Below are 27,511 nucleotides of genomic sequence, written 5' to 3' on the forward strand. Positions count from 1 at the left end.
TCAGACCAGTGCTATTGGATTGGAGCTGGGCTTGGTGTCAACACTGATGTGGTTGGTGTAGATGTCAGTTAGCTGGGACTCGGTCAGGTTCTGCTCAGTGCTGCTCCCAGGGCTGGTGACTGCTTTATTGCCTGTTGGAGAGGTGTTCCAGGCAAGCGGAAACAATGATGGCCATTGTGGAGGCACAGACACTGCTTGATATGGAGTTAAATTCTCATCCTTCAGCACCTCCCACAGATTACCTGCAAATTCAATGAGAACCGTCTTGTAAAGTAGTTTAGGTTTCTGGCTTTTGCAAGATTTGAAAAAAAAAGCCTCACAAGCGGAAATCCATCCCTGTCTATCCACCTATTCACAATATGCACTTCCCACTCCCAAACAGCACTGTCTGCCCCAAATCTGCACCTCCTGCTCCCAAACTGCACTGCCCATTCCCAATCCCAAAACTTTAAAAGCTTTTTGAAGGAGTGACCAAGAAAATAGCTGAGTACAGTGCGGTAGATTTTGTCCTCACAGACTTCAGCAAGGCCTTTGACAAGGTACCACACGGTAGGTTGTTGACGAAGGTTAAATCTCGCTGGATCCAGGGAGAGTTAGCCAACTGGACACAAAATTGGCTTGACAGTGGAAGACAGAGTGTGGTGGTGGAGAGTTCAGGCTGGAGGTACGTGTGCGCCACATGGTTTGGGGCTGGGTCCACTGTAATTCATCATACTTAAACAATTTGGATGAAAAGGTTTGGTTAGTAAGTTTACAGCTGACACCAAGATTGGTAATATAGTGGGCTGTGAAGAAGGTAATCTGGGAATGCAGTGAGATTTTCATCTACTGGGCCAGTGGGCTGAGGAATGACAAATACAATTTAATTTAAATAAATGCGAGCTGTTGCATTTTGGTCAGGCAAATTAAGGCAGGGCTTACACAGTCAACGGTAGAGCCCCGGGAAGTGTTATTAAACAAAGAAATCCAGGGGTACAGGTTCCCAGCTCCTTGAAAGTGGAGTCACAGGTAGACAGGGTAGCGAAGAAAGCTTTCACCATGTTTGCTTTCAATGTTCAGAGCAGAGTGTAGGAGTTGGGACGTCTTGTTGTAACTGTACAAGATGAAGAGACCACATTTGGATAACACATGCAGTTCTGGTTGCCCTGCTACAGAAGGGACATTATTAAACTAGAAAGAGTGCAGGAAAGATTTACCAGGATGTTTCATGGGCTGGCAGGTTTGACCTATAAGGAGAGGTTGTGTAGGCTAGGACATTTGTCTCTGGAGAATAGGAGACTGAGAGGCATAGATAAGGTGAATAGACCTGGTAAGGTAGTCCAAAACTGTAGGGCACAGATTTAAGGTGAGGGGGAGAGATACAAAAGAGTTCAGAGGGACAGGAATGAGCAGCCAGAGATTAGAATAGATTCCCTACAGTGTGGAAACAGGTCCTTTGGCCAAACAAGTCCACACCGCCTTTTGAAATGTCCCACCCAGACCCATCCCCCAATAACCCACACACCCCTGAACACTACAAGCAATTTAGTATGGCCAATCCACCTAGCCTGCACATCTTTGGGCTGTGGGAGGAAACCGGAGCACCCGGAGGAAACCTACACAGACACGGGGAGAATGTGCAAACTCCACACAGACAGTCGCCCGAGGCTAGAATCGAACCGGGTCCCTGGTGCTGTGAGGCAGCAGTGCTCACCAATGTGCAACCGTGAGGTAGTGGTGGGAACAAGTTCTATTTCATCATTTAAGAAGCATTTGGACAGGGACATGGATGGGCGAGTTATGTAAGGACATGGACCAAATGTAGGTAAATGGGACAAGTTTAATTGTGCAAACTGGGAAGCATGGACAGGTTGGGCTGAGGGGCCTGTTTCCATGCTGTACAGCTCAATGAAATCCTTTCTATGAAATCCATACAGCCCACTTCCAATCCGCACCGCACACTCCTAATCCACATCCACCCACTCCCAATCCATACTGCCCACTCCCAATCCGCACTGCCCACTCCCAGTCCACGCCGCCCACTCCCAGTCCGCACTGCCCACTCCCAATCCATACTGCCCACTCCCAGTCTGCACTGCCCACTCCCAATCCGCACTGCCCACTCCAAGTCCACGCCGCCCACTCCCAATCCGCACTGCCCACTCACAATCCGCACTGCCCACTCCCAGTCCGCACCGCCCACTCCTAATCCGCACCGCCCACTCCCAATCCATACTACCCACTCCCAGTCCGCACTGCCCACTCCCAGCCCATACCGCCCACTCCCAATCTGCACTGCCCACTCCCAGTCCGCACTGCCCACTCCCAATCCGCACTGCCCACTCCCAGTCCGCACCGCCCACTCCCAGTCCGCACCGCCCACTCCTAATCCGCACTGCCCACTCCCAATCCATACCACCCACTCCCAGTCCACACTGCCCACTCCCAATCCATACTGCCCTCTCCCAGTCCGCACTGCCCACTCCCAGCCCGCATTGCCCACTCCCAAGCCGCACCGCCCACTCCCAGTCTGCACCGCCCACTCCTAATCCGCACTGCCCACTCCCAGTCTGCACTGCACACTCCCAGTCCATACTGCCCACTCCCAATCTGCACTGCCCACTCCCAGTCCGCACCGCCCACTCCCAGACCGCACCGCCCACTCTCAATCCGTACCGCCCACTCTCAGTCCACACTCCTAATCCGCACTGCCCACTCCCAGTCTGCACCGCACACTCCTAATCCGCACTGCCCACTACCAATCTGCAATGCCCACTCCCAATCCACACTGCCCATTCTCAATCCGCACCGCCCACTCCCAATCCACACTGCCCATTCCCAATCCACACTACCCACTCCCAATTCCCACTGCCCACTCCCAATCCATACTGCCCACTCCCAATCCCCACCGCCCACTCCCAGTCCGCTCTGCCCACTCCCAATCCATACTGCCCACTCCCAACCCGCACTTCCCACTCCCAACCCGCACTTCCCACTCCCAGCCCGCACTTCCCACTCCCAGCCCGCACTTCCCACTCCCAGCCCGCACTTCCCATTCCCAACCCGCACTGCCCACTCCCAACCCGCACTGCCCACTCCCAGCCCGCACTTCCCATTCCCAGCCCGCACTGCCCATTCCCAGTCCGCAGTGCCCACTCCCAGTCCGCAGTGCCCACTCCAAAAGGTAGCCGTCTCCTTGCCGCTGAAAAGCACACAGATGGCTAACCAGAGCCCGCACTTCCCATTCCCAACCTGCACTGCCCACTCCCAACCCGCACTGCCCACTCCCAGCCCGCACTTCCCATTCCCAGCCCGCACTGCCCACTCCCAGTCCACGCCGCCCACTCCCAGTCCGCACTGCCCACTCCCAATCCATACTGCCCACTCCCAGTCTGCACTGCCCACTCCCAATCCGCACTGCCCACTCCAAGTCCACGCCGCCCACTCCCAATCCGCACTGCCCACTCACAATCCGCACTGCCCACTCCCAGTCCGCACCGCCCACTCCTAATCCGCACCGCCCACTCCCAATCCATACTACCCACTCCCAGTCCGCACTGCCCACTCCCAGCCCATACCGCCCACTCCCAATCTGCACTGCCCACTCCCAGTCCGCACTGCCCACTCCCAATCCGCACTGCCCACTCCCAGTCCGCACCGCCCACTCCCAATCCGCACCGCCCACTCCCAATCCGCACTGCCCACTCCCAATCCATACCACCCACTCCCAGTCCACACTGCCCACTCCCAATCCATACTGCCCTCTCCCAGTCCGCACTGCCCACTCCCAGCCCGCATTGCCCACTCCCAAGCCGCACCGCCCACTCCCAGTCTGCACCGCCCACTCCTAATCCGCACTGCCCACTCCCAGTCTGCACTGCACACTCCCAGTCCATACTGCCCACTCCCAATCTGCACCGCCCACTCCCAGACCGCACCGCCCACTCTCAATCCGTACCGCCCACTCTCAGTCCACACTCCTAATCCGCACTGCCCACTCCCAGACTGCACCGCACACTCCTAATCCGCACTGCCCACTACCAATCTGCAATGCCCACTCCCAATCCACACTGCCCATTCTCAATCCGCACCGCCCACTCCCAATCCACACTGCCCATTCCCAATCCACACTACCCACTCCCAATTCACACTGCCCACTCCCAATCCATATTGCCCACTCCCAATCCCCACCGCCCACTCCCAGTCCGCTCTGCCCACTCCCAATCCATACTGCCCACTCCCAACCCGCACTTCCCACTCCCAGCCCGCACTTCCCACTCCCAGCCCGCACTTCCCATTCCCAAACTGCACTGCCCACTCCCAACCCGCACTGCCCACTCCCAACCCGCACTGCCCACTCCCAGCCCGCACTGCCCATTCCCAGCCCGCACTGCCCATTCCCAGCCCGCACTGCCCATTCCCAGTCCGCAGTGCCCACTCCCAGTCCGCAGTGCCCACTCCAAAAGGTAGCCGTCTCCTTGCCGCTGAAAAGCACACAGATGGCTAACCTGGCTAAACAGAAAGGGGGGCTGGTACATTAACCAAGTAAAAGTCTGAAATCACAAAACCCAAACACCAGGCACAGTACAAACCCAGCAGCCAGGTGGTATTGACATTAGCGTAATGTGAAGGGCAACAGTTATCGTGGACAGGCAAACCCCCAACAAATTATTCACTAAACAAAGGAGGGCCCAGACCGAAAGCCATTGGGAGCTGCTTCACAAAAGAAACAAGCAGTATAAGCCACCCAAAAGGTTGACAATGTTTCAAACCTTTAACGTGTGCCATGGTGATTCAGTGGTTAGCACTGCTGCCTCACGGCCTGGGACCAAGGTTCAATTCCACCTATGTGTGAAACTAGGTGGAGTTTGCATGCTCTCCCTGCGTCTGCGTGGGTTTCCCCCGGGTGCTCTGTTTCCTCCCGCAGTGTAGAGATGTGCAGATTAGGTGGATTGGCCATGGGAAATTTAGGGTTATGGGGATAAGGTACAGGAGTGGGGCACTCTTTGGAGGGTCAGTGTAGACTTGGGCCAAATGGCATGCTCCCACACTGTAGGGATTCTATGAGTTCTCCCTGATTGGCCAGAACTATAGAAAGCTCCAGAAAACCATCCAAAAAGGTATGAAAAACAAGATTAATCTACAGACCACTCTCTTTAACCTTTTGGAGGCCTTCTGAGGAGACCAGCATGGTAAGAGGTAGAGACTAGCTAACCATGCAGACAGACCGAGATAGAGGAAGATGGAAAGCAGCTTCGCAAACACAAATTCAGAGCCAGAGAGCTTCTCAGGATGTATTAAAAAGTAAAGGAGCCAACTGGGATTAGAGATAGATAACAAGGTGTGGATGAACACAGCAGGCCAAGCAGCATCTCAGGAGCACAAAAGCTGACATTTCGGGCCTAGACCCTTCATCAGAGAGGGGGATGGGGAGAGGGAACTGGAATAAATAGGGAGAGAGGGGGAGGCGGACCGAAGATGGAGAGAAAAGAAGATAGGTGGAGAGAGTATAGGCGGGGAGGTAGGGAGGGGATAGGTCAGTCCGGGGAAGACGGACAGGTCAAGGAGGTGGGATGAGGTTAGTAGGTAGGAGATGGGGGTGCGGCTTGGGGTGGGAGGAAGGGATGGGTGAGAGGAAGAACAGGTTAGGGAGGCAGAGACAGGTTGGACTGGTTTTGGGATGCATTGGGGGGAGGGGATGGGCTGGGCTGGTTGTGTGGTGCAGTGGGGGGAGGGGATGAGCTGGGCTAGTTTTGGGATGCGGTGGGGGAAGGGGAGATTTTGAAGCTGGTGAAGTCCACATTGATACCATTGGGCTGCAGGGTTCCCAAGCGGAATATGAGTTGCTGTTCCTGCAACCTTCGGGTGGCATCATTGTGGCACTGCAGGAGGCCCATGATGGAGGAGGCTCCTGAGATGCTGCTTGGCCTGCTGTGTTCATTCAGCTTCACACTTTATTGTCTTGGATTCTCCAGCATCTGCAGTTCCCATTATCTGGGATTAGAGATAGTACTGTTTAATATTAAAGGTTATTGCAACTTGTTTCCTAATAACATTGAGACTGTTTATATTGGAACCGGCCTTGCATTCATAGTGATTTGACCGCTTCAGTATTGTGGGACACCTGAGCAAATTCATTCATAACATTCTGTTCAGAGTTGTCTAATTTGTGTGAAGTGGTTACTGGACAATACAATCCACATTCCCTAATTCCAGTTCACACTGCCCACTCCCAGTCTGCACTGACTACAGTACCATCTGCTCTCTCTGCTCTCTCTGTCAGGGGTGAGGTGCCTGCCAGCAGCCTGATTTTAGCCTCTTCCTACCTAGTACAAGGAAATCTCTCCTAGTCATTGCTACTCCTGTAGAGAGTACAAAATGTGGGGATTGGCATACAAGCAAGAGTATGATTATCATCAGCGTGGAAGCTAACAATATCAGAAGAAATAGTGGCAGGAATACAGATTTAGATCCTGTGCAGCAACCCAGCTATTCAATAAGATCACGATGGATCTATACCACTTCCACTTCCCTGAATTAAGCCCAGGACTATGACTCCCCCAGTTACTTCAAAATGGATCAATCACTGTCTGGAATACACCCAATAACTGAGCTTCCACAGGACTCTGGGGTGCAGGATTCCAAAGGTTGCTTGCATTCTGAGTGAAGACATTTCTCCAAATCTTAGCTCTAAATGGCTGACCCTTATTCTGAGACTGTGACCCAATGTTCTGGTCTCTCCAGTTGGTTGGGAGGGGGGGAGATCTTTTCAGCATTGACCATGTCAAACTCTGTCAGAGATAATGGGAACTGCAGATGCTGGAGAATCCAAGATAATAAAGTATGGAGCTGGATGAACACAGCAGGCCAAGCAGCATCTCAGGAGCACAAAAGCTGACGTTTCGGGCCTAGACCCTTCATCAGAGCTGATCAGAGAACTTTCTGATGAAGGGTCTTGGCCCGCAACGTCAGCTTTTGTGCTCCTGAGATGCTGCTTGGCCTGCTGTGTTCATCCAGCTCCACACTTTATTATCTCAAACTCTGTCAGGTTTTTTTTATGTTTCAATGTAATCACCTTGCAGTATTTCAAACTCCAGGATTCAGTCTGGTAAATGTTTCTTTCACTCACTCTAATGTAAGAATATCCTCCCTTAGGTAAATAATGAAGCTATAGACAGTACTCCAGGTGTGAATTCACAAGGCTCTATACAGTTACAGACAGATTCCTTTACTCTCATCTCATCGCACTGTTTTATGGGCCATTGAGGGATTAGCTGACTACTAAAGAAACCCTGCTTCCAAAAGTTTTAACAAATGTCCTCAGTGAAAGGTAACATTAAATTAGTTATTTACAACAATAATTAATAAAATGTTAGTTTTATACAAGAAGGTAACTATATAAAACACTAAGCCAGGCACTGAATACTTTATTTAAAATTATTATTTTTGGTGCATGAGATTTGATAGAGGCCTTTAAATCATGAAGAAGTTTGATATGGTGTATCTAGAGAAAATGTTCCCACTTTTGGGTGAGACCAGAATTAAACACTGTAGGTACAAGATGGTCCCTGGTAAATCCAACGAGGAATTAGAGCAAAGATTGTTTACCCAAAATGTGGTGAGAATACGGAACTCGCTGCATAAGGAACAGGTGAGATGAACGGCATATGTGCATTTAAGATAGGGTAAATAGATGAAATAGAAGGCAATGCTGATCGAATAGAGGGTGCCAATGTGAGGCAGCATATTATTCACACTGATAGAACCTGGTTGTGTTGGGTGGCCTGTCTCTGTGTTTACAAACTATGTAATTCTATGTAAATTATAGACAAGTGGTTTCAAGTCAAACTGTCTGGCTCTATGCTAATTCTAATGTTGGACAGGAATCCAAACATTGTTTATTATCTCCAACTCAATCTTCAATGCATAATGTTTCAACACTGCATTTTAATTGGGAATGTAAAATTGTGTGTCCAGTCACTGAAAGAATAATTAGGATCTCCAAAGTGATTGTAATATCTTATCAGCTGTTGGATTCTTTTTGATCGAGTAAGTAAAAATAACTTCGAAAAGCCAGGCCACTGCTGAATGTGTAACAACTCCTTTCACCATATTTTAACCTTTAACACAGCATTAAGGCAATAACATAAAACCTCAGTAGCATTTACATGAAGATAGAGCCAGTTATAATCTTAATTTATGTTGCACAATATCAGCATTGCATCAGAAATGATCAGTTACAATCTTTATAACAGGTAATGTCCAGATATGTAGACTTTACAACCTGTAACCATAAGTGACAATACTGCTGTACAACAATGGCATCCAATTAGAGAGTGCCTTTAAGGTAGTAAAATGCCCCAAGATGCATAATAGGATCATTTTCTTTTAATTCACTTGCAGAATGTGGGCATCATTGCCAAAATCAGCATTTGTCCCTAATTTTTCCTCTTCCCTAATTTCCCTTGAGAAGCTCGTGGTGAGCTGCTTCCTTGAACATCAATTCTGTGCTGTTAGGGAGGCAATTCCAGGATTTTGACCCAGCGACAGTGAAGGAATGGTGTTATATTTCCAAGTCAGGGTGGTGTGCAGCTTGGAGGGAAATTTGCAGGGGGCAGTGTTCCAGCGTATCTGCTGCCCTTGTCGATACAGGGGTCGTGGGTTTGGAGAGTGCTGCTGAAGGAGCTTTGGTGAATTACTGCGGTGCAACATGCTACTGTTATTGAGGTCTGTGGTAAATGTTGAGCCTGTTAAATACGGTGAAAACAAGTGGGCTGTTTTGACCTGGATCGTTGTAGGTGTTGTTGGAGCTGCCCCCATCCAGGCAAGTGAAGAGTATTATTGGACAAAGTTTGATAGATTCATAGCAGACATATCAAAGCAGATGACCAAAGGCTGCTCAGAGGGGTAGCTTTTAAGGTTTATTTTAAAAAGTGGAACGAGTGACAGACAGATTTAAGAAGAAAATACCGGATGCTAAAACAGAAAAATATTCTCAGAGATAATGGGAACTGCAGATGCTGGAGATTCCAAGATAATAAAATGTGAGGCTGGATGAACACAGCAGGCCAAGCAGCATCTCAGGAGCACAATGCTCCTGAGATGCTGCTTGGCCTGCTGTGTTCATCCAGAAAAATATTCTGTTACTTTCAGAAAATGTGATAGCACACAACTCAAGCATTATTAAGTAAATTGGTGCGAAATGGTCATTGAGCTGCAGGCTAGCACTCTACTTTGAAGTGTGCTGAAACATCCCTTTGGGCTAATGGTTGTAGGGCTTCACTGATTAGTAACCAGGCATACCTAGCCTAAACTGGCTTCTGAGAAGGAGATCAAAAACGTTCAGCTATAAATGAGATTATATTTGTGTGAATATGGCAGGTTGAGTTCTCAGGGCATCTCTCCACTGCTCTATCTGGAACTTCTGCCAATAACCTGTCCCCTCGGAATTTCTTGTTCTGACTACTCAAATTCTTACTGGTGAAACCAACTGGCAGAATCTCATCTGGAGGTCTACTCTTTCCAGTGTGAATATGGAGACTGGATGTTAGGGTTTACTTGATCTTGGAATCCAGCAGCTACACACTGGATAGCAATCAGAAACAACAATGCTGGTCCTAGCCTGGACCATTGAAAATGTACAGTTCCTATTGTTATCCCTATTGAGATCAGCTAATAACACAGAGATAATCAGCAGAAAATGGACTCTCTTACCTTGAAGTTCAAAGTCTACAAGACTGGGATTGAGTGCATCGATATCTGTGTTGATATCTCCTTCCAAGAAGATGTCATGCATATCTTTGATCAGGGATTTCTCTGTGAGCAGTTGGCTGCTGATCTCAGTGATGCTGGGAATCAGAGCTGTCTGTCCTGCCATGGGGGACTCTTGAGCAGTGTTGCTGTGTGCACTAGGCTGGCTATAGAGCTGAAGCTGGTCGAGTTGAAGTTGAGTTGCTGCATGATTGGAACAATTCTGGTTCATGTTTGCCTGCACCGCAGCCTCACTGTATGGTTGAAGCTGAGGATTGGGAATTACATGTGGATGTTGAAAGTGTCCCAGTTGCACAGAGTGGGAATGATCCTGAGCATGTAGTGGAGACAATGGCGTTTGTGGATAGAGGGAAACGGATGTCATTATTGTGGATTTTGTTTGATCGGGTTTTTCTCCAATTAATTTTTCCAGCTCATCTGTAAAAAGAAATTGTGAGTATTATTGATTACAGTCAGAACTGTTCCACTGGTCACTCTGGGTCACCCTTGCAGTTTCCAGTTACTCAGTGGTCACTGTTACAGTGGTCAGTTAAACACCAAGTTAACTGTAACTTTGCAACATGTCTGTAATACTTCTCCATTTGTGAATCTTTTGAGACATACTGAGGTTATGAGAGATGCCGTAAAATTGCAAGGTTTTCTTTAACAATTTTCAAATGCAGCAGGCAATGAAAATCTGGAATTAAACAGGAAGTGTTGGGAAATTCTGGTTAATTAGGCAATTTTATCTCAGTGTGGAGCATTGCCCTGTAAACGCACACTAGAACCAAGCCAAGCTGTAACAAGCTGCACGATTGGTTACAATAGCTAGCGATCACTCATCGGTTCACTGCCTTTTCCACTTGCCTGGTTTGGCCATGCACTTTCTCACAGCCCCGGGATCTTTCCTTCGCCACTTCTGCAGCTCCTCCTGCATCTTCTGGATCTTATTGGGGTTCAGGGTCCACAAACAGCCTTTTCGGGATGTACCTCCAGACTTGTTCTCCACTTTCTCAAAACATTTATTCAGGGACAGGTTGTGTCGCACTGAGTTTTTCCAGCCATCTGGTGCTGTCTGCAATGACATGGGGATAATCTTTATTTCTGCAGGTTTGCCCTTGCTCCCTGGGAAGTGTCTGTACGGTTTTAGTGACAGCCAAGAGTTAGTCATTCTCCAGCGGCCTGGCCCCCAGCAGCTGAGCACAGGGACCATCACAGCAGATCACAATCTTGTCCTCACTCAGCCTCCCAGCAACAGTGTTGGTGCTGGGGTCAGGGGAGCTGAGGGAGTGGTCAGTGAATGATGGTTAAAGTTAGGGGTAGCGACAGCATTGGGGTCGAGGTGGAGTGAGGGTTGGGGTGGAGTGAGGGTCAGGGCAGAGTGGGGGTTCGGGTGGAGTGAGGATCAGGGCAGAATAATGATTGTGGTGGAGTGAGGGACAGAGTGGAGTGAGGGTCAGGAGCACAGTGAGGGTTGGGGTGGAGTGAGGGGCAGGGCAGAGTGAAAGACGGGGCAGAGTGAGAGTCGGGGCAGAGTGAGGATGAGGAGCAGAGTGAGGGTTGGGATGGAATGAAGGTCAGGGTGGAGTGAGGGTCGGGGCGGAGTGAGGGTCGGGGTGGAGTGAGGGTCGGGAGCAGAGTGAGGGTCAGGGGCAGAGTGAGGGTGAGGAGCAGAGTGAGGGTTGGGGTGGAGTGAGGATTGGGGTGGAGTGAGGATTGGGGTGGAGTGAGGGTCAGGAGCACAGTGAGGGTTGGGGCAGAGTGAGGGGCAGAGCAGAGTGAAAGACGGAGCAGAGTGAGAGTCGGGGCAGAGTGACGGTGAGTAGCAGAGTGAGGGTCAGGGCGTAGTGAGGGTCGGGGTGGACTGAAGTTCGGGGTGGAGTGAGGGTCAGAGGTGGAGTGAGGGTCAGGAGCAGGATGCGGGTCGGGGCGGAGTGAGGATTGGGTGGAGTGAGGGTCAGGAGCAGAGTGAGGGTTGGGGTGGAGTGAGGGTCAGGTCGGAAGGAGGGTCAGGAAAGAGTGAGGGTTGGGGTGGAGTGAGGATTAGGACGGAATGATGGTTAGGGTGGAGTGAAGGACAGGGTGGAGTGAGGGTCAGGAGTACAGTGGGTGTCGGGATGGAGTGAGGGGCAGGGCAGAGTGAAAGATGGGGCGGAGTGAGAGTCGGGGTGGCGTGAGGGTCAGGGGCAGAATGAGGGTCAAGGCGGAGTGCGGGTCGGGGTGGAGTGAGGGTTGGGGCGGAATGAGGGTTGGGGCGGAGTGAGGGTTGGGGCGGAGTGAGGGTTGGGGCGAAGTGAGGGTTGGGGTGGAGTGCGGGTTGGGGCGAAGTGAGGGTCAGGGTGGAGTGAGGGTTGGGGCAAGTGAGGGTCGGGGCGGAGTGATGGTCAGGGCAGAATGACGGATGACGCGAATGGTGGTGGAACTGAAAAAGCCCTCTGCCAGCCAATTTTCTATCCATCCCAGATCCTGCTCCTAGCACAATGGGATAATAAAATGTGAGGCTGGATGAACACAGCAGGCCAAGCAGCATCTCAGGAGCACAAAAGCTGACGTTTCGGGCCTAGACCCTTCATCAGAGAGGGGGATGGGGTGAGGGTTCTGGAATAAATAGGGAGAGAGGGGGAGGTGGACCGAAGATGGAGAGAAAAGAAGATAGGTGGAGAGAGTACAGGTGGGGAGGTAGGGAGGGGATAGGTCAGTCCAGGGAAGACAGACAGGTCAAGGAGGTGGGATGAGGTTAGTAGGTAGGAGATGGGGGTGCGGCTTGGGGTGGGAGGAAGGGATGGGTGGGAGGAAGAACAGGTTAGGGAGGCAGAGACAGGTTGGACTGGTTTTGGGATGCAGTGGGTGGAGGGGAAGAGCTGGGCTGGTTGTGTGGTGCAGTGGGGGAGGGGGCGAACTGGGCTGGTTTAGGGATGCGGTGGGGAAGGGGAGATTTTGAAGCTCGAGAAGTCCACATTGATACCATTGGGCTGCAGGGTTCCCAAGCGGAATATGAGTTGCTGTTCCTGCAACCTTCGGGTGGCATCATTGTGGCAGTGCAGGAGGCCCATGATGGACATGTCATCTAAAGAATGGGAGGGGGAGTGGAAATGGTTTGCGACTGAGAGGTGCAGTTGTTTGTTGCGAACTGAGCGGAGGTGTTCTGCAAAGCGGTCCCCAAGCCTCCACTTGGTTTCCCCAATGTAGAGGAAGCCACACCGGGTACAGTGGATGCAGTATACCACATTGGCAGATGTGCAGGTGCACCTCTGCTTAATGTGGAATGTCATTTTGGGGCCTGCGATTCTCCCGCATTTCCCGCAACACATCCCTCACACCCCGCCCCTGCCACAACCGCCCCAAGAGGATCCCCCTCGTACTCACACACCACCCCACCAACCTCCGGATACAACGCATCATCCTCCGACACTTCCGCCATCTACAATCCGACCCCACCACCCAAGACATTTTTCCATCCCCTCCCCTGTCTGCTTTCCGGAGAGACCACTCTCTCCGTGACTCCCTTGTTCGCTCCACACTGCCCTCCAACCCCACCACACCCGGCACCTTCCCCTGCAACCGCAGGAAATGCTACACTTGCCCCCACACCTCCTTCCTCACCCCTATCCCAGGCCCCAAGATGACATTCCACATTAAGCAGATGTTCACCTGCACATCTGCCAATGTGGTATACTGCATCCACTGTACCCGGTGTGGCTTCCTCTACATTGGGGAAACCAAGCGGAGACTTGGGGACCGCTTTGCAGAATACCTCCGCTCGGCTCGCAACAAACAACTGCACCTCCCAGTCGCAAACCATTTCCACTCCCCCTCCCATTCTTTAGATGACATGTCCATCATGGGCCTCCTGCACTGCCACAATGATGCCACCCGAAGGTTGCAGGAACAGCAACTCATATTCCGCTTGGGAACCCTGCAGCCTAATGGTATCAATGTGGACTTCTCAAGCTTCAAAATCTCCCCTTCCCCCACCACATCCCTAAACCAGCCCAGTTCGCCCCCTCCCCCACTGCACCACACAACCAGCCCAGCTCTTCCCCTCCACCCACTGCATCCCAAAACCAGTCCAACCTGTCTCTGCCTCCCTAACCTGTTCTTCCTCCCAACCATCCCTTCCTTCCACCCCAAGCCGCATCCCCATCTCCTACCTACTAAGCTCATCCCACCTCCTTGACCTGTCTGTCTTCCCTGGACTGACCTATCCCCTCCCTACCTCCCCACCTATACTCTCCTCTCCACCTATCTTCTTTTCTCTCCATCTTCGGTCCGCCTCCCCCTCTCTCCCTATTTATTCCAGAACCCTCACCCATCCCCCTCTCTGATGAAGGGTCTAGGCCCGAAACGTCAGCTTTTGTGCTCCTAAGATGCTGCTGGGCCTGCTGTGTTCATCCAGCCTCACATTTTATTATCTTGAATTCTCCAGCATCTGCAGTTCCCATTATCACTGATACAATTTTAACCCTAGCACAATGGGCTCTGGTTTTATTTAGCAGTGTCCTCTGTGACACTTTGTCAAAAAGCCCTTCTGGAAATCGAAATTGATCATATCCACTGGCTTTTCTTTCTCTGACTTGTTCTCTATCTCTTGAAAGAATTCTAACCAATTTTTCAGAATTTGATAGCCATGCTGACTCAGCCATGTTTTACCACTCTCTTCCAATTACTCCACAATCTCATCCTTAATAATGAACTCTAAAATCTTACCAATGACCAAGGTCAGGCTGCCCAGCCTGTAGTGTCCTGAAATCTACCTCCCTCTCTTCTTCAACAGGGGTGTCACGTTAGCCATTTTTAATTCCTCTGGGACTCTCCCTAACTCAAGTGATTCCTGAAAGATCACCACCGAGACCCGTACAACATCCTCAGCTATCTCTTTCGGAACTCTGGGGTGTAGTATATCTGTTCCAGGTGATTTATCTACCGTCAGATCTTTCACCTTTGCCAGCACCTTCTCCTCAGTGACGGTTAATGCAGTCGCCACTGCCCCTTGACTCTTTTGAAGTTCTGATATGCCGCTGGTGCCTTCCACTGTGAAAACTGATGCAAAGAACCTTTTTAGGTTCTCCGCCATTTCTTTGTTCCCCATTGCTACTTCTCCAGCCTCATTTTCCAGTGGTCCAATGTCCACACTGGCCTCTCTCTTTCCTTTTAGATATTAAGACTTGCAATCTTCTTTTACGCTCACATGTCAGCTTTTCCCCCTTATTGCTTTTTTAATTATTCTCTGTTGGTTTTTAAAGGCTTCGCCCTAGTTTTCATCGCATTGTATGCTTTTCCTTTTGCTTTCATGTTGCCCCGACTTCCCATGTCAACCATGGTTGCCTCATGCTCCCTTTAGTATGTACCTTCTTCTTTACAGTGAATTGCTCCTGTGCCTCCCAAATTATCCCCAGAAACTCCTGCATTTGCTGTTCCACCATCTTCGGTGCTAGGCTCCCATTCCAATCAACTCTGGCCAACTCTGTTGTAGTTACCTTTATTCAATTGTAATACCATTCAATCTAATTCCAGCTTCTCCCTCTCAAACTGCAGGCTAAATTCTATCATTTTATGGTCACTGTTCCCTACGGGTTCCTTCACCTTTGGCTCCTCAATCAAGTCTGCTTCATTATACATCATCAAATCCAGAATTACCTGTTCCCCAGGGCTGCCAACATCCAATCTTTCAACGTACACTGTATTTAACTACTTACCATCTAGAAAATATCTTGATCTGTCTATTTCAGCCCAAAATGAATGACCTGAACTTGCTTACATTAGACTCCATCTGCTGCAGTTTTACCCATTCACTTGGTCTATCAATATCCCTTTGTAATTTTATGCTGCCATTTACACTGTCTACAATACCACCTAACTTTGTGCCATCAGCAGATTTGGATATTTGACTTTCTATACCATTGTCCAAGCCAACAATTAATAATGTGAACAGTCAAGGCCCTAACACAGGTTTGAGTAGGACCCCACTGGCAACATCCTGTTAATTTGATTACCTGCCCATTAGTCCTGCTTTCTGTCAATGGCCACTTAACTAATTTCCCAGCCAGGTCAGAAACTTGCCCCCAAGTCCATCGGTTCCTACAGTCTCTTACGTGGGTCTTTATCAGACACCATATAAACAACATCCCTAGACATTCAGAACTTTCTTCTGTCCACTAGCATCATCACTTTTCAATAAAACACCGCTTGCCTACTGTAAGTGAACTCCAAGTGCTGACATTTTATAGCAGGATATTCCTCAGACCTGTTACTACATTAGACATGTGAAGTTGCCACAACATAAAAGAGAGGATTCTTTACATTTCTGTGAGTGAAAGGTATTCTGCGTTCACATTGTAGTGACGATGTTGAGTGAAGCAAGTTGGTACAAATGAAACAGCTTGAAAAATTGGGGTCATTGTCATTAGAACAGGCAACAGTTTGCTCTCAGCTACTGAATGACAATTGGATGGTCCTGATGTCAGGCTGTGTGTAAATGTAAATCATCAAAGCAATTGATAAATATAGTTAACTATCTTATTCAGGCATTGTCCCAGTGCTCTGACTATGTTAGTTCTAACTAAAACAAGGCCTTAATTTTAATTTCATCTTTGTTTTCAAATCCTTCTATGGAATTGCTGTTTGCTATTTCTGGAATCTTGTCTAGCCCCACAATCTTTTCCAATACCTCTATCCTCCTCTAACTCTGGGCACTTACATTTCTCTGGGTTTAATTGTTCCACAATTGGTAAATGTGCTTCGAGCTGCCTAAGCTCTGGAATTCCATACCAAACCCTCTCTCTGCCAGCTCTTTGGACAAGTTTTTGGTCACTTTACCATGCAGCTCCCACATGGTTCTGTGTATCATTTGTTAAAGCTGCTGTGAAGCCTCTTCAGATATTTTACTACATTTGAAGCGATAGAATTTCCAGCACTGAAACAGGCCATTCAGCCCAGCTAGTCCACGTACTCCACACCAACCTGTTCTCACACTGCCTCATCCTATCAGTGGATGCTCCATCAAGAATTGACCTGGTTTCCACTAAATATATTTTGATATTAACCTCACATTTCACATTGTAACCACTTCAGAATAAGCAAGCTCCTTTTGACACATCCTCTCATTTCCTTTATGTCATGTTTGTTAGGGAAATTGGGAAGCTTTTCTGCTAATATTTGTGAATTTGGGGTGCGTTAGAAGCACTCACAAAGTATTCACCTCAGAAGCTCCAAATCAAAGAGGCACAAACGCTAGATTTTCATCTTCCAGGCTCACAGAGAAAGAGCTGCTGACAGTCTAGGAAGAGGCAAGCTGGGATTTCACTCTGCCATGAAGCACTGTTAATAGCAGAAGGAAGAAGTAGTTCAGGGTTTTTTCCTTTACTGGGACAGCACATGTGCTTTACACAAAGGGAGGTATCATTTGGCCGCAGGAGCAGCTCTTTTCTATTTGAGTTGCACTTGCTCACTGAAAACATTGTGAATCTTTGTGTCACACAAGTCAATGTGGTTTTAAGATAACAAAGTGTGGAGCTGGATGAACACAGCAGGCCAAGCAGCATCTCAGGAGCACAAAAGCTGATGTTTCGGGCCTAGACCCTTCATCAGAGAGGTTTTAATTTAGTCTTTGTGGTAATTGAGTATCATCTGCTGGTCAGAATGCTTTATTGCAGCTTGGTCCCAAAACCTCCCCTGCAAGCTTCCCTGTCTTGTTAAATCTGAAGCACAACAGCACAACTTGTAATCTATCATAATGTGAGAGAGGTGCCATTTCAGGAGGTGTCTACACTGTTTAGTGCAGCGAGGATGGAGTAATTTGAGTTTGGCAGGTGATTTCTGAGTAATATCAGAAATTCGCTGTGTCAGTGAACAATGACAATTGACTCACACACCACATCGAACGCTAATAATATCTGATGCTTAAAGCTGCAGTCTCTGGGACTCCCAGGTGGCAAAAAACTGTAAATTGGAATGTATTAAAGAATATAAATAAATATATGCTGTGTTTACGATGGGGAGCAGTGCTTTAAATGGACCACTCATCCTGGTCCCTCAGCAAATGAGTAGTGGGCATTGTACATGAATTTGCACTGTCTCCAGACTTACAATATGTCCCAACAATTTACTACAGAGGCAGAAATCTTATACAGGTACCTTATATTAGTAGTGTTTCAGAGAGTTTCACTGCAACCTCTTACTCAGAAAGCTTGTGATTGAACAGTTGTTTGCACATAAATGCATTCTGATTGAACACTGATAGAATGCAACACTGTCAGAGGGTCTGTAAGGATAGAGTGCCACACTATTGGACGGACAGTACAGCAGGAGCACCATACTGTTAGAAGGTCCGCGCTGTGGGAACGCTGCACTTATGTGTCAGATAGAAAGCACATCGACACCCCCACTTCCTCAGGAGGCTCAGGAAATCAGGCATGTCTGTAAAGAATCTTACTGATTTTTGTAGATGCACCATAGAAAACTTTCTGTCCAGATGCATCATGGCTTAGTACAGTACCTGCTCTGCCCAGGACTGGAAGAATCTACAAAGCATTGTGAACACAGCCCAGTGCATCATGCAAGCCAATGTTCCACCTACACTTCTCAATGCCTTGGAAGGGCAGCCAACATCAAAGACTCTTCCCACCCCAGTTGTAACCTCTTCTGACCTCTTCTGTCTGGCAGAAGGTACAAACACTTAAATATACCAACAGTATCAAGAACAGCTTCTTCTTTGCTATTATTAAACTTCTAAATGAACTGCTCAGATTTCAAATGTTGGCCTCACTTTTTGTGCACCTTCTCTGCAGCTATAACATTGTATTCCTCACTCTGTTCTATCACACTAATGACTTTGCATGGTATGATCTTCATGTACTGCACACAAAACAAAACTTTTCACAGTACGTAGGTACATGTGACAATAATAAATCAAAGCAGATCAGATAGCTGTTGAAGGATCTTGCTTGTTGATTGTTTGAGGGTATGAATCCTGAGGGTCTCTGACAACACGTGGATATGTGAATTTTGTCGATTCTTGGATTTCGGAGTGTGCTTTCTAAAACGATCCACCGTTGGGTAGAGTTTTAACATTTATTTGAAAGAGAGTTTGTTTCGAAAGATGTTTGTTTTTTGAGACTGTTTTGGACTGTGTGAAATTTCTGTAGTTAATCAGGCAATGCTGGTGAATGACTTCATCAGGAACGCTACATTGGTGTCAGTCAGAGCATTGGGGGCAGTTATGATCAGAGATAATGGGAACTGCAGATGCTGGAGGATCCGAGATAACAAAGTGTGGAGCTGGATGAACACAGCAGGCCAAGCAGCATCTCAGGAGCACAAAAGCTGACGTTTCGGGCCTAGACCCTTCATCAGAGAGGGGGATGGGGAGAGGGTTCTGGAATAAATAGGGAGAGAGGGGGAGGCGGACCGAAAAAGCACTGGTCGACCCATTGTCTCCGCCTGCTCCTGCCCCACCAAACTCATCTCCACCTATCCGGACTCCATTTTCTCCCCCTTGGTCCAGGAACTCCCCACCTACGTCCGTGACATCACCCATGCCCTCCACCTCCTCCAGAACTTCCAATTCCCTGGTCCCCAACACCTCATTTTCACCAAGGTCTAGTCCCTAAATACCTGTATTCCTCATGCAGATGACCTCAAGGCCTTCCACTTCTTCCAGTCCCGCAGGCCCGACCAATCCCCCTCCACTGACACCCTCATCCAACTAGCCGAACTCATCCTCATGCTCAACAACTTCTCTTTCGATTCCTTCCACTACCTACAGACAAAGGGGGTGGCCATGGGTACCCGCACCGACACTGGCCCCAAACCCCACCTCTTCCTCCGGTACATTGATGACTGTAATGTTGCGGCCTCTTGCTCCCAAGAGGAGCTTGAACAGTTCATCCACTTCACCAACACCTTCCACCCCAACCTCAAGTTCGCCTGGACCATCTCCAACACATCCCTCACCGCCTCCATTTCAGGCAACCAGCTAGAAACTGATGTCCATTTCCCAGCCCACCGATTCCCACAGCTACCTAGAATACACCACCTTCCACCCAACCTCCTGCAAAATTCCATCCCCTATTCCCAATTCCTTCACCTCCGCCGCATCTGCTCCCAGGATGAGGCATTCCACTCTCGCACATCCCAGATGTCCAAGTTCTTCAAGGACCGCAACTTTCCCCCCGACAGTGGTCGAGAACGCCCTTGACCGTGTCTCCCGCATTTCCCGCAACACGTCCCTCACACCCAGCCCCTGCCACAACCGCCCAAAGAAAATCCCCCTAGTCCTCACATACCACCCCACCAACCTCTGGATACAACGCATCATCCTCCGACACTTCTGCCATCTACAATCTGACCCCACCACCCAAGACATTTTTCCATCCCCACCCTTGTCTGCTTTCCGGAGAGACCACTCTCTCCGTGACTCACTTGCTCGCTCCACACTGCCCTCCAACCCCACCACACCCGGCACCTTCCCCTGCAACTGCAGGAAGTGCTACACTTGCCCCCACACCTCCTCCCTCACCCCCATCCCACGCCCCAAGAAAACCTTTCACATTAAACAGATGTTCACCTGCACATCTGCCAATGTGGTATAATGCATCCATTGTACCCGGTATGGCTTCCTCTACTTTGGGGAAACCAAACGGAGGCTTGGGGACCGCTTTGCAGAACACCTCTGCTCGGTTCGCAATAAACAACTGCACCTCCCAGTCGCGAACCATTTTAATTCCCCCTCTCATTCCTTAGACGACATGTCCATCCTGGGCCTCCTGCAGTGTCATAATGATGCCACCCGAAGGTTGCAGGAACAGCAGCTCATATTCCGCTTGGGAACCCTGCAGCGCAATGGTATCAATGTGGATTTCACCAGCTTCAAAATCTCCCCTCCCCCCCACTGCATCCCAAAACCAGCCCAGCTCTTCCCCTCCACCCACTGCATCCCAAAACCGGCCCAGCCTGTCTCTGCCTCCCTAACCTGTTCTTCCTCTGACCCATCCCTTCCTCCCATCCCAAACCGCACCTCCATTTCCTATCTACTAACCTCATCCCACCTCCTTGACCTGTCCGTCTTCCCTGGACTGACCTATCCCCTCCCTATCTCCCCACCTATACTCTCCTCACCACCTATCTTCTTTACTCTCCATCTTCGGTCCGCCTCCCCCTCTCTCCCTATTTATTCCAGTTCCCTCTCCCCATCCCCCTCTCTGATGAAGGGTCTAGGCCCGAAACGTCAGCTTTTGTGCTCCTTGTTGGCAGCAGTTGTCGGGCTTGAGAACTTGTAGCTTTCAGTTATGTAGCAAGCAGCAAGACAGCAATAAAAAAGGAAAAGGGGAAAAAGCCTGCACCCTCTCCTTGTTTGATGCGATGAGTTAGACTGGAAACAGCTCAGGAGCTTAAAGTCTGAGAAAAAACCCATGTAGCCATTGGTGATTCCAGCATGGCTGGAATGAAACATAATGCTGCAGAATAAAAGTATCTTTTGTGTAATAGATTCCTGATGTAAGTGGAAGAATCTCACTCCCTCTTATCTCTACATCAGTCAGTGAGATATTACATAACGACTTATCAGGTTTTGTATCAAGTAGCAGCTGTGAAGGATCAGATTTCTCAGTTCCTCCTAAATTATAATTACAGATTTCTTTTAGCCTGATCTGAGCTCTTGGGTGCATATGAAGACTTGTGATGAACAGAAATAAGATCACTATTTTCAGACATTCAAATTCCTCTCCTCCTCCTTCATCTTCATTTAAATAAGCTGCTTTTGATATCCCAAGCAATCTTATCCTGTGGTCATGATGTGTCTGTCTTTCTCTGTCACCTCAAAGTCAATTACATTGCCTTGAGAAATCAACTTAGCGTGTTAAATTTTTTCTGGAAACAAGTGTTTTGGATTTCACTGTAATTTACAAGCTCAGGCACTGGACAGATCTTGTAAAGTGGTCCTGAAAGAACAAAGCATGTGAAACTGTTACCAGGATCTAACGACCAGAGCAGACCTACAGGAGTAATCCATTTTTAAAAAAAAACCTCATTCAAAAGATGTGGGCACTGCTGTGGGTTTGAGGTCACATGTAGGCTGGACCAAGTAAGGATGGCAGATTTCCTTCCCTAACGAGCATTAGTGAGCCAGATTGGGTCGTCCCAAACAATGGTTTCACAGTCATCATCAGACTCCTAAGCCCAGGTATCTATTGAATTCAAATTCTACCATCAGCTGTGCTGGAATTTGACCCCAGGCCGCTTGAACATCACCAGGGTCTCTGGATTAACAGTCTAGTAATAATACCACTAAGCCATCATCTCCCCTCCTCTGGGCATGTTCTGATTATTTAGAAACGTTAAAACTGTTTCATCAGATCAATACTGACTGGGTGGAATGTACTGCTTTAACCTGAGTGAAACATTTCAGGGAATGCATTCCTTGTGCATTTACAGATTCACTCATGAACATGCCAGCATCAAATTTCTCTTCTATAATGTTCACCTCCCCTTACTTAAAAATATCTCGTTCTCCGACAACTCCTCTCATGCTTGAGCCAGAGCAGTGATTTCCATGCTAGTATAACCCATTCTTGAAAACAGTCATGCAGTATTCCAGAGGCCTGGGCAATGAACTGGAGATGGGAGTTCAAATCTCAGCTGGGAAATTTATACTGATTTCATTAATATATCTGGGACAAAAATAATCATAGAGTAGAATCCCTAAAGTGTGGAAGCAGGCCAATCAGCCCATTGAGTCCACACCAACTATCTGAACAGCATTTGACTCAGACCCACCCCTATCGCTGTAACTCTACATTTCCCATGGCTAAACCATCTAGCCAGCCCATCCCTGGACTCAACTGGCAATTTAACATGGCCAATCCACCCAACCTGCACAAATTGGAGGAAACAAGAACACCCAGAGGAAACTCACTCAGAAATGGGGAGAATGTGCAAATGCCACATAGATTGTCACCCAGGGTAGAATTGAACCCGGGGACTGAGGCAGCAGTGCTAACCACTGAGACAACGTGCCACTCCAATGATGACCATTCAATTACTGGAATGTCATTAGAAACCCATCTGGTTTACTGATGTTCATAAAGGATGGAAATCTACTGTCCCTACCTGGTCTGGCCGACATGTGACTCTGGGGCTGGAGGGGGTATTGCTATCTCTCAGTTGGCTGGATGGCCGTTTGTGACGCAGAGGGACACTAACAATATTGGCTCAATTCCTGCACTGGCTGAGGTCACCATCAACGGCTCTTCTTAGCAACCTTGCCTGAGGTGGGGATTAAACCACCACCAGTCATCTGTCTCCCTGTAATGAGGATTCAGCCCTATGGTCTGGTAAGACAATGGTGATTTCATCTTACACACGACACCAGACCTATAATGACTCTTAACCTCCCCCTGGAATGGCCAAGATAATCATTCAGTTCTAAAGAAGGGTCACAGGACTTATAACATTAACTCTGTTTCTCTCTGCACAGATGCTGCCAATGTGCTGAGTTTGTCCAGCTTTGACTGTGTTTGGTTTTAGTGAATCACTCAGTCATATTGAAGAAGGCAGCTTGTCACCACCTCCAAAGCACTATCCGGGTTAGGGAACAAACACTAATAACACTCACATCCTATGAACAACAATGAAACATCAAGTTCAAAGTCACTATCTAGGCACTAAGGCCTGTTTAGCAATCAAACCATTGCTTTATTGAGTTCAGTTATTGGGATATAAATTAAGGTTTTCCACGCGGTCTTCCTGGGTTAATTGCTAAAATACTGAGGAAGAGAGAATTCATCCTTAAATGGATAACGCACCTTAAAGTAAGGAAAATGTTCAGTCATGAAGTTGTAGATCTCACTGACAGGCAAACTTCCAGCTTTACTGTTCTTCAGTGCCATGAAGATTAGAATGCTAAAGAGAGAAATGCAGAACATGTGTTTGATATTTATCACGCATCAAGTTCACATCCCTATCTCAATGCAAAAGTAAAATACTGTGATTGTTGGAAATCTGAAATAAAAATTGACAATGCTGGAAATGTTCAGCAGCTGAGGCAGCAGCAGTAAATATAAAGACAAAGTTGATGGGCAGAATTTTATGAAGTCAACTGGGTACATGAGCAGAAATAAAATGGGCATAACCTCGACTCCAGACTAATCTGATGGTGCTGCATGAATCACATGGTGATCAGTTGGTCAGAAGGAAACCAGGCTGCGGAGAAGCCCAGAGCTGGCTGGGAAGTGATGGTGGAGGGGAGGAACCAATGGTCAGTGGGCAGTTTGCCAGGACACGGGCAGTATGATTCTGCTCAAGGTTGGGGGTGAGGCGTTGGTGGGGGAGGTGGGGGAGGGGGTGTCCTGGAAAAGAAGATAACAGTAAAGCGCAGAGGGGCTACCATGATCATATCAGCTCCATTATGTCTTGCTAATACACCTTTCTCCAGAATGTCAGCAAAGATGGGCAGGTCCACCTCCCAAAGAACATTCCCAATTTAACAAAGAAACCTGATTGGGGCTCCTCAGAGGTGGCGTATGAGGCTGCGCCAATGGCTGGCCTTCCACATTTAGCAAGGGGGGAGCGAGGAAGCTGAATGCCAATGTCTCTGCACAGCTTTAGGAGGCTTTGCATGTGGTGTGTCTGTGCACATCAGAGATATCAGCAAGGGATATAGGTCTGCTGTCCCTGCATGCCCACAATAGCAACTTAAGGAATTTCATAACATCATTAGAAATAAGAGTATTCAGTCTGCCAAGCCTGCTCTGCCTTTTGTGAAGAGGATGGCTCATCTGATTGTGGCTTCAATTCCACTTCTTGCCGGTCATTCATAACCTTCGACTTGCTCATTGATGAATAATCTGCCTACGTCAATCTTGGAAACTTACAACAACCCAGCCTCGACTGCTGCCTGGGAGGAGAATTCCAAACACTTAGTTCCCAGAGAGAATAAATTCCTTCTCATCTCCAATGGGAGACCTCTTATTCTGAACTTGTTCCTCCCATTTCAAGGTTCCATGAGTGGTTAGGATTTTGTATGTCACATAGGAACATTTTGAAAATGTACTCTGGGCACAATCATGGACTCAGTCATCAGGATGAGCATTAACCTTACCTGTATGAGTAAATGGGTTTAGGGTAGAGCAGATTGTGAGATTCTTGGGTAACACGAGCTGTATTCCTCTGATAGAGGTACTGGTCAGTAGGAGGACCGGTCCTAGGATAGCTGGTAATGCCAGAGTACTGTAAAACAAATACAAATTCACCAACAATCAATTCTGGACTCAATAAATCAATGATTTGGATCTACATAAGATAACAAAGTGTGAAGCTGGATGAACACAGCAGGCCAAGCAGCATCTCAGCAGCACAAAACTTGGATCTACATAGACCTGTTTATCCGCTCTCAACCGAAGCCTCCAGCTTCTTCGCTTGCAACAGCCTATTTACGCTGAAACTTCATATCGCTGTCAATACCTTTGCTATATCCAAGCAGTATTATTCAGTAACTCTCCTGGCTAATCTCCACATGGCCACTTATGCCAAATTAAACTCATCTAAAGATTTGCAGCCTATTTCCTAGCTCACTCCCATTCACCTGTAACTGCTCTCTACTTGCTGACTTATACTGGCTCCCTTTACAGCAGCACCTTGATTTTAAAATAATTCCTCCTGTGTTCAAAAGATTGCATATTCTCAGCCCCACCATCGCTAATCTTTCCTTGCCCCATAATCCTGTGATTTTTTTCTCATCCATTTCATTTTAGCCCCATCTGCTTTTAATAACCCCACCAGCGATTGCTATGCTTTCAGCTACCTGGGTCCTAAGGGCTGGAATTCTCTCCCTAAACCTCTGTCTCCTTAAGTCTCTTATCCTTTAAGGAGGTCCTTGAAACCTACCTCTACCAAAGTAAAAGGTTCACTTTCCTAATAACTCTGAGTAAGCTTTGTTTGCTCATTCTGCTAGGAAGGAGCCTGAGATTGTCAATGTTAAAGACCATTTGGTGCTGGTCTCCCCAGGATGAATGTACCTGGTGCTGGAGAGGTGGAATCGAGCAGTAGATGTGTTGGGTCTGTGACTGATGGCACAGCAGTTCATGTCGCGTCTGCTCAATCCTACGTCCAAGCAGGTTGTTAGCTTCATACTTGGGATTCTGGATCTGTAAGAAGGTAAAGACTGTAATGTTTAGGAGCAGAGTTAAACCATTCAGTTTATTGAATCTGCTCCACCATTCTACATTGGCTGAAATACTTAGCAATCCCATTCTCCAGTTTTCTCCCCATAATGTGATTGACTCTTAATGAATGGGTAATAAATGCTGGCCTAGCTAGTGACACCCACATCTCATGATTGAATGGATAATCCTGGATCACCTGACCAATCAAGAACCTATTTCTGTCTTAAACACACGCGGTGACGTGGCCCCCACAGCCCTCTATGGCAATCAGTTCCACAGTTTTACTCCCTCTGGCTGAAAAAATTCCTCCTTATCTCAGTTCTAAATGGTCATCCCTTCACTCTGAGGCTTTGCCCTCAGGTCTTCATCTCTCCTACTAATGGAAACATCTTCTCCACATCCACGTTATCCAGGTCTCTTAGTATTCTACAAGTTTCCATCAGATCTCCTCTCAGCCTTCAAGATGCAAAGTTCTCAAGCGCTTCTTATATGATGAGCCCTTCATTCCCAGGATCATTATTGTAAACCTTGTCTGGACCCCCTCCAAGTTCAGCACATTCTTCCTCAGATATATAAACTAAAACTGCTCACAATATTCCAAATGCAGTTTGACCAAAACCTTTTACAGCCTCTGCAGTACATCTCTGCTCTTGTGTTATAGCCCTCTTTGACTAAATGCTAACATTGCATTTGCATTTCCAACTGCTAAATCCCTTCTACTTCAGGTCTATTTATCTTATTGTCTTATTTTACAGCCTCCTGTGTGGCACCTTGTCAAAGGCCTTCTGGATCACAGCCACTGGCTCTGCTTTGTCTAGCTACCCGGAATGAAGCATACAACAGTGATGGAGGGTGTGGCCTGGTGAATGGGAGATCTTTTCCTTTGAGCAGCAGGCTAACTGATGATTAGCATATTCTTTGATGACTGTATTTTGACAATTGCAAGGCTGCAGTAAAGTAGGGAGACTTTTCTACTTCAACGCAAATACAGCAGCAAAATAGGTCAATTCAACAGCAAAGTTCTGATCTCTTTGCCCTCACCATTTCCCCTGCACCGATATGGTCGGCGGGCTAAGTTGTGAAAGGCTGGATTTTTGCATTACCTTCCCAGTTAAGTGGCTCCTGTGAGGCCATAAGCTGATTGGACACATTTATCCAGCTCAACCCAGACAACCAAATGTATGCTGAGATTGTTTAGGACACTCTTAGAAATCTATCCCCCAACCAAAATTATACGACAGAAGTCATAGTAATCTTTTTCTGCTTTCACTTCTTCCCAAAGTTTCCAAATGTTCTATAGTTCAGACTCTGTATGAAATAAATGGACCTTCTTTTAAATTCGTGTCCTCCTCATTTCGGGGAATAAATATCAGCAGAAGCGGTCGGAATGGAGTGCTTTACAAATATTTTTACTCGTAGCCTGTAGTGTACTCTGGATCACATTGTGTTGAAGATGTAAATGCTTCACAACAGTATCCAGTGGTGATCTAAAGATTTCGGTCCAATCCCGAATTCTGGAGACATTACATTTACCCATCAGCTAGCTGTCTAGTCGCTCGCATTCTATTTCATTGCATTATCTGTGGAGGGATTTTCATTTCTGAGATGAAGTGTGGAGACTGGTT

At 48.0% G+C, this 27,511-nt stretch overlaps 1 protein-coding gene across 1 annotated transcript; it reads right to left on the reverse strand.

Annotated features, from left to right (window-relative positions):
- Positions 1-27,423, reverse strand: LOC125464451 (forkhead box protein N1-like). The gene is made up of 7 exons (XM_059655339.1): positions 27,300-27,423; positions 25,740-25,885; positions 24,824-24,951; positions 23,529-23,625; positions 10,597-10,804; positions 9,694-10,167; positions 1-242 (listed from the first exon to the last, which is right to left on the reverse strand). The coding sequence occupies exons 1-7, from the start codon at positions 27,421-27,423 to the stop codon at positions 1-3; spliced, it is 1,419 nt and encodes a 472-aa protein (XP_059511322.1).
- Between the last annotated feature and the right edge of the window lie 88 nt (positions 27,424-27,511).

This window comes from Stegostoma tigrinum, chromosome 27 (assembly GCF_030684315.1).
Source record: "Stegostoma tigrinum isolate sSteTig4 chromosome 27, sSteTig4.hap1, whole genome shotgun sequence".
NCBI lineage: Eukaryota > Metazoa > Chordata > Chondrichthyes > Orectolobiformes > Stegostomatidae > Stegostoma > Stegostoma tigrinum.

What these genes read in the sequence shown, in the direction of transcription:
- LOC125464451 (XM_059655339.1), bottom strand. Translation starts at nt 27,423, where the DNA reads ATGGGTAAATGTAATGTCTCCAGAATTCGGGATTGGACCGAAATCTTT. An exon ending in TTCCACCTCTCCAGCACCAG is followed by an intron (nt 24,952 to 25,739) that starts GTACATTCATCC and finishes TTTGTTTTACAG; the next exon opens with TACTCTGGCATTACCAGCTA. An exon ending in AAACCCATTTACTCATACAG is followed by an intron (nt 23,626 to 24,823) that starts GTAAGGTTAATG and finishes TTCTCTCTTTAG; the next exon opens with CATTCTAATCTTCATGGCAC.